At 40.4% G+C, this 14,089-nt stretch overlaps 1 protein-coding gene across 1 annotated transcript in view; it reads right to left on the bottom strand.

Annotated features, from left to right (window-relative positions):
• Positions 1 to 14,089, bottom strand: part of zdhhc8b (zDHHC palmitoyltransferase 8b) — a 54,569-nt gene that overhangs the window by 10,114 nt on the left and 30,366 nt on the right. The window contains exon 2 of the mRNA XM_088300807.1: positions 900 to 1,021. Within this exon, the coding sequence (XP_088156933.1) occupies positions 900 to 1,021 (122 nt within the window). The remainder of the gene's footprint in view (positions 1 to 899; positions 1,022 to 14,089) is intronic.

The following is a 14,089-nucleotide window of genomic DNA, read 5'->3' as shown; positions in this document are numbered from 1 at the left end:
ATGTTTTTGCACGTTTTAGCTTTTTTCTAGGTCACCTCCAAGGGTGCACAAGTTACCCACATCAAACGGTGTAGAAAACCTATTTCTAAGATTTCAAAAGGAAAAATGCTCCCTTATAACCCCACATTATGAAAATATCTAAACGGCACAAGTGAAAGGGTTGATTCCCCGACACAGCATTAATCTTAGCGTTTGCCGCTTCACTCAATAACTCCAGCGCAGGATGAAGGGTTGCTTCAAACTATTGACGACATAAAGTAGACGCTGCAAACTCATTAAAACAATTTGCCATTTACCGCTGAAAAGCATACGTTGCTCCTGGAATTTCGGGAGAGTATGTGCCATAGAAATTCTCTCAGTCTTCATGTCAAGCATAACAGTGTAATTAAATGTCTTTTCTAACAACAAATGACAAAAATGTCTCTTGTTTGAGCTTTGTCTTTCTAAAATGAAAAAAGATTAATGTTTTCAGTGATTCTCCGAATCACGTTCACTCATTTCTGGGGGGTGGGCTTTGTCTTTGACTTTACACATGAGTGCAGCCTGCCAACATCTAGAATAAAGATTGGTAACTACTTCATGTTTATAATTTCGGTTGCGCCGGCAGCAAACTGCACACGCTCACCTCTGCCTAAGAGGACAATATTCGCCACAAGGCCTGAAGATAATTACTGCTATACAGGAAGAGGCAATTGTTCCTCTCGACAGGTGCTTATCATTTCCAAGCACGTTACAAAAAAGCTGCAGAATCACCACTGTTTAAACCTGGACAGACTCAGCGTTTAAATTTGTCAAGTGGGGATTAAAAAGACAAACTCTGCATTGATACAAATGTTCTCGGGGGGTACAACTGACGATGTGAAAATACAAGGACGTGATGCAGAGAGCCACACACTAACCTCTGGGGTAGACCCCGGGGTCCATGAAGGTCGCCATGGTGAAGTTGGCCAAGACAAAGAGGAAGACGAGGCCATTGTAGAGAGGCACGATAGGCGAGATCACCTTGGTCAACCAGGGGCACCTGAAGGAACACATGGAGATACAAAGCTCACTTTTTTTGTTCTCGATTCTGTCATGTTTCCATCATATCAGTCTCAAATACACTTTAGGTGAGCATTTGTTCTTGTTTTGGAAAGATCAATAAGCATCAGAGCTAACATGAAAACTCACACACCAGTCACCCGAGCGATACTGTTCGTGTGGGTTCCCTCAAGATCGAAAAATGTCACAACTGAGACTCACGGATGATGGATGGACACAGTGAGGAAGATAATCTTGTCAAGGAAGAATCACACTTGCTTTATGTTTCTTGACAAAATCAATTCGCTGGCGCGGCACAACACCTGCATTGAATTTGGACCTGATTTCTGTTGATTTAATATCAATTGACCTTGTTCTGTTTTTAGTTGCACTCTCGTTCACTGACTGATGATGACCTGAATCATTTAATGAGATTGTCTTTGATCTTGTCGAGGTAAGCGTAGTTTATTATCAAAGTAATGTGTAGTGAAGGTAAACTGCAGTGTTAGACGAGCATATGTAAAAGCTGACTTTCATTGTCCCTCTCATGTAAGCATAGAAGGGAAAAAATGTAAATTTATGCATTTTATTTCACCTTCATTTATTTAGCGTAATTCGTTGGCTACAACTTACATTTGCGATATAATGAACAAACTACTTTTTCAAAGGCGCACCATAGGTGCAATGTTGCAGCAACAAATGAGCAAGAGAGAAAAGCATTTTTCCTGGCTGCCAAAGATGATGTATTTGTGTAGTTGTGCGAGGAGGTAATTCAGTGCAACTGCCAGAATCTTATTTTGAATTCAACGCATAGACAACGTGGGAAGAAAAGGCGACTGAGAGAATTTTTATTAAGATAACAGTTATTAAGAGTTATTGCTCAATTGGGTTGCAGGTATAAATAACCATAAAGTCCTTGTGAACACATTTATTTATAAAACAATTGATGCACCGCCACGGACAGATTGATATGAGCCAGCAAACTTGAATGCATGTATAAATTACTCTTTGGTTATCCCAAATGGTTTGGATTGGAAGAAAATTATTTAATGTGTGTGAATATTTAAGACCAAATGCAGCTATGATGTTTGCGGTGCAGAAATATTCAAAACATATTCAATCAAGTTCGATGATATTGTCCACTTCTAAAATCAATGCTGTTATCCCACAGCTGTGCAAGACCTGCAGAATTAGGAGAACTGATTGAAAGCAGTAACAGTGTACGATACAGTTGACTGCTCATCTGTATTCAGCTCAGGACAAGGACACTTTATTGTAGAATTTATTGGGAAAAAAAATAACAAGATCTACATTTCTGCCCACTAAAATGAACAGCGCCTCTTTCATAAGGTTTTCCACGGAACAACGAGGCAAGAGAGCTGAGAAGGCAATTTTGCAGCTGCAAGGTTCACTGTACTTCCATCTGATTTCGTCTCACTGCTAATCTGCTTTCTTATAATTGCATTAGAGGTTCATTTGGAATGAAATGCAGTGCTTTGCCCCTTCATGCTATCATTTCACATTTACATTTCTGTGACCTCATTGGAAGAAAAAAAAACCTCTTTTAAGAAGAAAACATTTAGAATTGTGGAACAGTTGATGTTTACGTAAAAGTTTGCGTCGAGGACAAGGAGAGACTGACAATCGACATTGATGACGGTTCTGGGTGTGAAGGCTGGATGGAGAAATTTGATGTTGCGTAAATTGAAGTATGCAGACCGTGTAATGTTTTTGCTATGTGCTTTGACTCTAAATTTGAGGGGACAGAGGGGCAATGGAAATGTCAATGCAAAGTGAAAAACTGTTTGATTTTGCCAAGGTGGTAGGAGCTCACCTTGGAGCTATATATATATATATATATATTAGTGGTCGGCGGTCAAGGCTTTCAAGGCCTTTTCTGCTGGCATAACATAAGAAATCATGATCGTATTTATGCTAATAATTACATAATGTCAACGAAATGTTTTTACGGATGGTACGGTGCATTAGATAGATGTACAAGGAGGTCAACCTTCGTTGTAAGATTTCCGGGGTCAACCACGTGTACCGGTATGTTTTGTATATTAATGAGGTACTCTAAATTGTCTTGAAGACTGAATGTATGTGTGAATGGTTGTTCGTCTCTTTGCTGGCAAGGTGTAACTGCCCCCTCGCTTAAAACCTAATGGGGGATGGCTGTTCAGACTCGCAACTGTAACGCGTGCAGTGATGCTGGACAACAGGACATTACAACATGACACATCTAGGAAATTTCTCGAATCATTTTGAAGCCACTATTTTATGGCGCACTCATTAAACATTGCGTATTGTGCGACTTGTGATTCAAGCGGGGGAGCTGGAAGTGATGTCAGTGATCATCTGACTTTCATTACTCAGGAACAAAACATGAGGCAAAGTCTCGGACGCCCTAGTGTGAAGTGTGAGTCGACGGGACATTTTTCAAACATTGGGTAATAGAAGCAAGGAGTCCCATTTGAGGGAACAATGTGTGTGTGCTTGTAAATTATTGTGTCAAGGGTCGGGCTGAAACTAGCAAATATTTTGGTCATGGGAAATCCTACTTTCATTTGGAATCTTATCTAACCGTAACCCGTGTTAGCTTGCCTGATTTATTTAAATGTGATCAGTTAGAACGGCAACTCTGTCAGGCTATCAGCATCAAAGTGTGCATACTCATTTACGTCTGCTCTGTTGAAGATGCTTTGCAAGACAGTAATCAACCAATTCAAACATTCTGAATAAGACAACACAGTTGAGTGTGTTGGTATGTAATATAATATTCCCCGAGGTGTGTGCGGACTGCCTTTATTGCTGCCAAACGCACACCCATGGGTCAACCGAAATAAATCAGGCTTATAAACCAAAGACAAAAGACTTTCATGGAGGTGTACATGTACAACTACTATGCTCGCGTATCTTGACCACAGCGCTGAGGGCACCAAACCCTGCCAAAGTGCAGCTGGTGCCGTAATCTGCGTGTAAATGTGAAAGCCTTCCCAGCCTGAAATATGAAACAGTGTGAAACCCAAGATGGATATAGGGTTTGAGACGGGATGGGAGGCCGGCTTGTGACTAGCTACATAAGCGGAGCTTAGACAAGGCCTCTCAGGGAAGTAAATCCGACAGAAGTTGTCTTGAGTCCTGAACTCTCCTCCTACAGAGGGCTGCGACCTGCATGTGTGGTCACTGCCAAATACTCGAGCAGGGGAAGCCCCCGGGGCTCTTTCAGCAAGTTTGTTTGTTGCATGGCGGGCCACAGAATTAAAGATAAAGGATTCTGTTCAATACATGCAACATTTCTTGCATACAAAGAAACTCAAATGTACAGTGTAGTGTATATTGGAGGAACTAATTTAAGGGACTGGTGCTGTAATCAGTGTGTAGTGACAACCTCAGCAAATCTCTACAACACGTTTAGGCTGTAAAAATAATTAGAATGACAAACTTTGGGCTTTTGTAATGTGTGACATACATACGGGAATAATTTAATAAAGCTCTCTGTTCACAACAACTGACCACAGTGTAATATGTATACAAGGTCAGTACACTACTTTTGATGCTTTTATTTTTTTGTCCACAGTTACTATGGCAACGGTCCTTTCCTTCGAGTTTGTGATTACTGCAACGTGAAACGATGCAAATGCTGTAAATAAAAGACAGCAACCCTTCTGATTCTAAAATGTACCTTTCTTCTACTTTGATCTCAAATTGCCTTTTTGATTGCTTGTAAAGATATAAAGCCCAGAACATAAGCGCTTTTCCAGCTTTATTATATAATTTGGCATTTGCTCCATGAAAGAACTTGAACTTTACAATCAGCACAAAACCTGAATCAAATGGTAAGAACAAAACGAAGGATATTTTCTGCAAACTCCAGTGAAACGAGCATCACTATTGGAATCTACAAATGGGCGAAAATGTCGAATTTAATCACACCGACTACATTCATCATCAGAAGTCATGATATCAAATCTTTATCAGGACTTGACAGGTAAGAACCCAGAGTGTCTGGTGGAGAACTGCTGAAACTCTCATGAGATAGTCCAGAAAGACAAAAGATGGTCACAGACAACTGACTGACTGTCAATCTCTCCAAGAGTCTCTGACTCAGGTCTCTCGCTCCCGTTGCACAAGCCTAAACGAACAATGACCCTTCACCATATTGTCCATCCAATTCTCTTCAACTCAATGCAAGACTGTTTTGGCTGCTATCTGCTACTGCCATCTGCAAGCGGTTCAATCCCAACTAGTGAGGTCAGTCCAGTTCTCCTCACACCTCCTACGGGAAGCTGAGATTGAGTTTGAACTGAACAAACATAGGATCCCCCCCAACACACACACGGACACACACGCGCGCACGCACACAGAGCTCTCCAGAGAACAGAGCAATACTCTCAGCCCGCAGCTGACACCATGTGGGATGTTGTCGGCTTTTAATAAGGCTGAACATGTTGTTTGTAAAAGCTGACGATCACTGATGTGTCTTGCGGTCAAATATGAATGGGGCAAAGAGGAGCTCTCTTAACACATTTGTAGTGTTAAACAGCCATGCTTGTTATTCCTTGTCACACTAAAATAAGATTAGACTGCATTATAAATGGCATTGTGTAAAATCATGTCGTGCCTGGTGGCCATTGCTGGCACCTCCTAATGGATCAGCTGGTTGCCTTACGTTCAGGGTGGTAATTACTACGTAACAAACATGCAAGCAAAAAAAAAAAAAGGGATGCAACGCAATCCTTTTAATTGCACATCCCTTTTTTTGCCAGTGCTATCACTGCAGATATATTTGACCATTTTTGCTGCTGCATGGCTAATCGGCTTTATGAACAATTCATCAGTCATTGAAAAGCACACAGCCAAATCCTGTGTGGGGCACGTTGGCAAAAAAAGAAATATCCACAAGTGCCCCCCCCCCCAATATTGGTGGTTAATTCATCTTAATACAAGTCTGCAAAGTGCAGACTAAATCATAATCAGAGCATACCAGTCATTATCATCGCTACTCATTTATTTTCAAAGTGGTATGTTTAAGCCTCGATGAAGGCTTGTGCCGTCGGCATGATTGAATCCAGAAAACAATGCATTGTTGCAGTCTCAACCACTTGGCAGAGGTTACAAGTCATTTATGTTCACTGTGTAGGCCCCGCTACGATCCAGTGTGATTCATACTCCCCTAGAGAGGTCCCGTCTCAGAACAGGACATCACCCAGACCGGGTCACGGAGGCCAGGCGAGACAGCACATTGGAGCAACTCTGCCAAGCACATTGCAACATTGCGCTAGAATCGTAAATCCACTAACTCCTTCTCTTCAATTTAAAGTGAAATGGCCATTTTAAGGTAATGTTACACAATATCAACCTCTACAGTATTCGGCCAACATTAGCCTCGAAATAGAAACCACAACTAGCGAGAATAGAGCTCTTAAAATGTCAGTCACGTGAAACCTGGCAACACGCACAGAGCTAAATATATTGCATTACTTTGATGTGCAACAATACTATGATTCCAAGCTTAGCATAAGCTGCACGACGAACACCTCCTCTATGTCTCTGATTTATAATGATCAAACTAAGCCTGGTCACTCTGTTGGACTTGCTCAAAAGAAAATATTATTGGATATTCAGCATTCTAATATAAAATGCTTAACCCTAAGCAATCATATATGATGCCATAAGGCTCAGTGCACGGACTGAAAGATGAAAAGATTGAGGCCACTGTCAGATTTTGGACTAAATACCGCAGCGAACTGGGGCAATGAAAAATCTATTACTTTAACACTACTACACAAAATTGAAATGCAAACGGATGTTACTAATTAAGACAACGCCATACAGGAAATATTAGCTGCGTCATCTGCATTGCCATTTGTTCAAAGAAACATCGGATCATTTTAGTGTGCGTAGCTTCGAATAGCATGAATTGGAGAACAACAAATATCCGTGTGACCGTTGGAACAAACAAGAAACGCTGTACTGTGGAAGTGGAAAAAAACAAACAAAGAAACTAATGCTCCAGTTTTGATGACACCATTCTGAGTCATTAAAATGATAATGGTTTAGCATTTTTATGTATATTATTAACTCTTGGCAATACACAACAAAAGCATGAGATTTACCTAAGACTATAATTTATTGGAGTTAAATAACCTTAACTTTTATATGTTGATCAAATTGATTGAAACCTTTTCTGTCCTCTTCATTTCCACTGAATTGTGCTATCAAGTATTCCAATAAATTTCCCAACAGTTGCAGCCAAAGTAAAATCCAGTTAGACTCATGAACTGTCAATCTGGTTTTAATCTTCACGAGTGATTACTTACAGTGTCAAAATGCGGTGATTTATTGAATTGAAATTGCAGCAACAGCTTTAAAGCTACTAAATATGAAAATCCAGTAACGGTAGTTTGAGAGGATTAAATCAGAGAAATTTATTAATTTAGAAACTCTTGAGCCTCTCTGCACGGAAATTATTGAATTGCACGGATTTAACATGAATTAACCTCATCTCCTGTGACTGTGCTACATTGACGTCTCAGCCAAACAGGCAACAAATTTGCACAAGGATAAAATGTCCTTCACTTGAAGCTCAAAACCACTCTTATTCCCTTCCAGCGTTCATTTGCCTTAGTTGTTCTCCTTAATCCATCTTGATTCTTCAAGTGGAGGCAGGTGCTTTCACTCTCAAAACCCGTCGTTCCCACCTTCTTCCTTCACCCCCCCATAACTCATCAGTGCCTCCCTCACATCTTCAGGGGTTTTAATTGCATATTGTCGAACCGTTTTTTTTCCCACTTCACGGAAGGGTGATGATCTAGATCAGCTTATGGGAGGCTTGTCTCATACAAGCAAACGCACGCACACACATACAAGCACTGCTATAAGTATATGCAAACATGTGTTTGCACATGCATGAGCACGCCTGGATCTTGTGCACGTGCATTTACAGAGCCGGAGAGAATAAAAATAGGGTGCGGTGTCTCAGAGGAGATGGAGTAGGGCAGATTAGCGATGATGCTTAAATTCTCTGCTGATCGACTAGCTGCAGTGAAATGTGGCTGGTTATTTTGCAAGCTCTCCATAGCCACAGAAGAAACAAATGTAGTCTGCTGCGTCTTCAATCACGACACGCCAGTATGAGGTTCAACGTCCTACAAGCTTCCAGAGGAAACAAAGAGGCCCATTGATGTCGAGACAAAACAATGATTCTTTCAAGCCACAGAGGCTGGCAGCACAGGGCAGGGTCTCCCAAGTGTTCTATGGGAACGTCGGAACAAAGAGGGGGCCAGGCTGAGAGTGGGGAGGGGGTGCGGCCAATAAATTTGGTTGACCTGCTGTCAATGGAGGCTCTGTAGCTCCAGCGTACAGCAGATTACAGCACTGAACAGCATGTGTGCACATACATGAGTGGGAGCATTCACGGCAACGCCGTTTACATAATTGATATTGCGGCTGTGTTAGCATTTAAAAGGAGACAGACTATCCGTATGTTCTTTGACAACTTCAGCCAATTCACACGCCACTGCTGATCATCCAGCCCATTCAAAACTGTTGCCAGGGGATGGAAGTAAATATAGACTTTTGATGCTAAGCCCCCACTGGAGCAAAGTGTGAAAGGCAACCCCAACCACACAGAAAGAGTATTTATTTTTCCCCAAATCTGTACACCGACTCTACTCGTGATTATGCTAAATCAGCGCGTTGCTCAGAATGATTCTTTTCATAGTTTGGCTGATCTTGTGATTTATACTGAGGTGCAACTTGTACGTATTAAATTTAGAGCTCAGACTGGCACCCAAACCTCCCCAATTGTGTTGAGAGCGGCAAGAGAGTTCCCGTTGGATTCAAACCTTCCGCTTCGAACTAAAGGAACATTTTTCAGTTTAAATTAAAATGGCTTACCTTAACTCACCAAAAGTAGACTCAAGGTCAGATAGTTTACCTTTTGCTCCTGTAAAAAGTAAATCCTTGTTGTGGTGGATGCCACAAGCTCAATTTGCGAGCTAGCATGTCACACATTAGTTGCCATGACAACGATTATTTCCTCTTCTATTGTCTTTCTTCTATGACTTGCTTTTCGCGCATAGCAAATATTTTTGCTGCATTACCGCCATTTTTGTTTTTTAGCACGCAACATCCATGACAACATTGATTTATTGATTACAGCATCAAAAGGTGCACTGACTGACCAGTAGTTTAGCTTTGACCACAATGCAACATGAGATTATACTTCATGTAAGCCATTTTAAACAAAACAAATAGATTTTCCATAGTTAAAAGTGGAAGTTTCTAATCCTACCAGAACTTGTCCGCTGCAGCCAACACGATTAGGGAACAGTGATTCTGGGTGCGAGTCTGAGCTCTTCTGTTGTTGGTCTCCCTTTTTGTAAAATAGGTTTGCTAAAAAACTTTGACTTTTAGTAGATTTCAGTGTGACTTATGTTTATTTCATCTCCTTGATTAATTTTCCTGACTAATGTAAAATACTCCAGCGCAATTTATAGTCCGAAATATACGGTAAATTGTTTTTATGGCTACGGTTCTGGGGGAAAAGTGATTGTCTGCCAGCCCATCGAACACGAATCTGTTTATATTGGCCTGCACATACTCGCATTTTTTGTTTTGTTGTTTGATGCCATTAATATCCTTCTTGAGGGTTTTGTTATTGTTTTCCTCTTCATCCTCATTATACTATATATGCATACACGGTAGACACTATTTGCAGTCTGCACCGATTTGTGAGCACAGGGAGTTCATATATTCGTACAAATCTGCTGCCTTTGTAAACAAATTTATTAAAAGCAGGTAATGCAACTGACTTTTGCCAGCCTATGAGATGCCCTGAAGTATATGAGCATCCGGTAAACAGTTTATGAAAAGGTGTTGACTTGCAAGCTGCAGGCCTGCTTCTTCCCTTATTACGAGGATTCCACTCAATGCTCCCGATACTTGGGCCATGCCATCTGCTCTATTTCAATAAGGTGCTGACAGTTCTGTAAATTGTGCTGCAATGAAATGGTGGTAAGGTCTGATCCATTTATCAAGGTGCTGGGGTCTTTTTCTCCCCGTTATCATGGTGATCGTGAGATGGAAAACCAGACTTTTAAACATATGCATATGTAAAGCTTGAATTTCTCAAGTGTATTACCATATCAAATTTTCTGCTCATTAGCATGTTGTGCAGACCAACTGGTAGGAGTAGCTCACATATTAAAAGCTGGAGTTTTTTAATGAGACAAATGGATTTTACTCTGTGCATTTGGTAGTATATGGCTATTCAAATTGCGAGTTTATGTGCAGTGGGATTAATGCCCACTCAGTGCGTTGTTTACATTTTTGTGGTTATTGACTGGCAAACATTGTTGTGTTGCGATTGTCCCCCATCCTCAAGTGTCAGCTGGGACAGACCGCGACTTCTATCTGAGCTGAAATGGGATTAGTTGTACAGTAAATGGAAGGATTTTTTCTCACTATATCAGTTCATCGTTTTTTAGAATTAATTTCAGTGTCCATGGAGTATTTTTACTGCATTTTATTCACAAGTCATCAGGATTTCACTTGTGTTTAGTTTGAGGACCAAGGATTTAGAGAAGACCAAGAGTTTTTGCTCTTGCAGAGAACGACTGTGACTATAAATACACAATGCTGTGTAGTCACATGTGATTTAGTCTGCTTGAAGCCAGACAAAAAAATATAGGCTGAGTCGAGCTAGCCAATATCATGAAACAATTGAAGCAATTTGGACTGGATATTTAAAGAGACAGTCAAAATGTTTTTGGGCCCGCTGAACATGGTACTGGTGATTTGAATGTAAAAATCTGAGTTGCGGGTTAAATATTGCCAATATGAGACCAAAAGATTTTAGGTCCATAAGCAAAAGTAACCGTTTGCTTGTGGGTTGCTAGCGAAATGTAAAGACGTTTTTTTGTTTTGTTTTTTAAATGAGATTGATTGCTGAGAAAAGGCTATTTAAACTTCCACGGTCACACCCATTTTTGACCAAAGTAAAAAAACAACTAATAATGAATAAATAACTGCAATATCTCAGAAACCGTTGATCCGATCAAGCTCAAACTGGGAAATGTAGCTTTCCGTCCTTTGATATACCCACACACAAAATTTCATTAGAGGTGAAATGACCCACTCATGAATACTTTTGAGCAATCCTGAACAAACTAACAATTAAAAAAACAAAACAAACTGTTTTGCAATAAACAACGTCCATATTGGTGGAGGTTGATGGAAAATTAGTTACAGACTCACCTTTCCAAGTACCTCGCCCAGATAAGAAATTGAGGCAGATGATAATACTGAACTGTGCAAATGTCACTCAAAATGGAATATAAACATGGCTTTTGACCTTATTAACACCTGCAGTCAGTTGCACCTCATCACGACATACTGCCTGAGACCCAGTCCCATTAGGGCCCTTCACCTCTTAACGTAACCTGGTTACATCTAACTTGTGGCAGCTTCCCATAATTTGCATAATTATGTAAGAATTTGCATGTATGAGATAGATAGCCAATAGCAAACAAGCGTTTAACCAACAGCATTTTCTCCCAGTGGGTTCAAGGAAGGATAATTAGTTCTACAGCCCACAGCTTCACGTCAGCGAACCATTCACTTAACACTCTGAGGCAGTCATTAGGGCACAGGGTGTGGTGGGACTACATCCCAACTGAACCGAAATAGAGCTCTGCTCTCTACTAATCCCAGATGAACAGGTGCTTCTATTTCAAGGACCAAATCCTCTCCAATCCACCCACTAGAATCCCAGTGCTTTCTCTCCTCGTCCAACATCATTGTGTGCGCATTTTGCCTCATACTGGGAGACAAAAGCGCTCTATTGTGCAAAAATCAGTGAGGAAAGTCAACTGAGAAACCAAATCACTTTTGGGGCACTTCTTGTGTCAATGCTGGGAAGAAAAAAAAAAAAAGAAAAAAAAATAACACAGTTTAAATGCACCTTTGCCAGACTTGTGACGATAGGGTGCATCTTTAAAATTGTTTCTATTGTCACAACAATGCAATTATGCATTCAGTGAAATGGTTTTAAGAGTTCTATAAATTTCAAAGGTCTGTAATTGTGTGAAAGTGTGCAGGTTTATTCCTGACCTGTGATTGCATGAGAAAGCCAGAGGGAAGATCTGAGTGATTGAGTGAGCGAGAGATCATCATAAATTCATGCCAAGCAAGTCCAAAGAGCTAAAATTGGTGACTTGAGTCCTATTCACCTCTGCGTATAATAATAATAATAATAATAATACACTGATTAATATCATATTGTACGATGCAATTTGAAGAATCGGTAAAAAAAACGTTCAAACACTATTTCACATCATTTGATTCGAAGCATATTTTAATTTCAATTGCCAATTAGCGAGAAGCAAACACCACGCAAGGGGGGGGTGTTGTGAATTCAAGATAAACTAAGACAAAACATATTTCAAGAAGCTAGAAACAAGAATGTATAAAGGATCCTTGTTAATCACCCATCGACCTTTAGTGTTGTCTAGCCAACAAACTACAAAAGATTGCAATGCAACACCAGGCAGTGATATATGCAATGCAACACAATAAATACAACCAAAATTTACTTTGCACATGAAAATGAATTAGCGAGACAAAAAAAAAAAGACAGGCATTACATGAGTGACTTTGAAAATCCAATCAACAGCAGCGACAAACTCATTCGTGATCCACAACCTGACCGAAGTAGGATGAACTTGTTCTCAAAAGATGTGCGTGATGGAGGTGTTTGTTGCAACCAGGGAGCCAATTAAGGACGGCAATGATGTAATCCGTGTATTGAAGCAGCACAATTTTCTCATCTCTACCAGCATCATCTGCCACTCTACAAAGTCAACATCACAGTAGCAAAAAGTACGGTTTGTCCTCGGGAAGGTGAGGCTTCATATTTGATCAAACTATGCACTTGATAACAGGTATCCAGTACGTCACAATTACCTGTACTTCAATCCCAAGCACAAGGTGGCGTTATGGTACATGCATATCGTTCAGACGCTGGAAGTTCGATTCTTGTGTGGGTTTCATTAGGAGGGGCAGCCGGCAAAATAAAACAAACAAAACTGCTCGATAAATCGTGCCAATGACTCCTAATGGTACTTGTTTAAAGTCACAACATATATTTTGTCTGGCTCAAATAAAACTACAAATTCATGGCCATAGATGACCATATCAAATCCCACTCTCCCCCTAGTAGACCCTTTTTACATGACGGCAGACCATTTTTAAACCATCAGCTGGCGGGTGTACTGTGTATTAACTTCCCCTGCCATATTTACCAATGAGAAGAAACAAATAAATAATCAAAGGTAAAGTAGAGGCGCAAACACAAGAGCCACTATCAGCTAACCAGCACGCTCAAATTATTGGAATGATGTGCTGGTCTTTGAGCGTTGACAGTCAACGGCTGTCAAGAAAATAAATGAGGCTGTTCCTTACTTCAAGACAACCTGGTTAAGCATGAACTGAAAAATTTTCACATTTTCATTGACATGCCAACTGCAGATTATGCCCTTGCACTTCAGCAGTTGTAATCATAGCCGTTAACATGGCCCCAATTTCTAATGACAGTGCTTGCTGACCTGTGTATTCAGAAAAAAATTCACATATGTTTTCTTCACGGTTGACGTATAGTTTAATCATTTAACCATGATGAACATTCTCCACTGACATTGGTATCGTGCAGAGAAAACATTGCATCGAACACAAATTACAAATGACATTTTACTAAACAAATATTAATATCATATTACTAAATAATAAAGCATTATAAATTACATTTATTAATTTGCTAAGGTTTTAGTCCATCAGAAATGAATTGAGCAGAGCTGCAAACATGAAGAATGCACAGGCACGCACAGAAAATGGATGCCGAAACAACAGTGGTCACCAACACGTGGCTCACGGGCCAAAATTGGTCCATCACCAATTACATTATACCGGGCCTGACAGTCGACAGTTGCGTCGGTTTCTGCGGCTAAAGGGTGCCTGTATTCACGATACGGGCAATATATCGCTGCCGTCAAGCAGAATCCTCATC

Source organism: Idiotropiscis lumnitzeri, chromosome 1 (genome assembly GCF_059441095.1).
Source record: "Idiotropiscis lumnitzeri isolate Australia: NSW breed Sydney's pygmy pipehorse chromosome 1, RoL_Ilum_1.0, whole genome shotgun sequence".
NCBI lineage: Eukaryota > Metazoa > Chordata > Actinopteri > Syngnathiformes > Syngnathidae > Idiotropiscis > Idiotropiscis lumnitzeri.
This window is presented reverse-complemented; position numbering and strand designations above follow the sequence as displayed.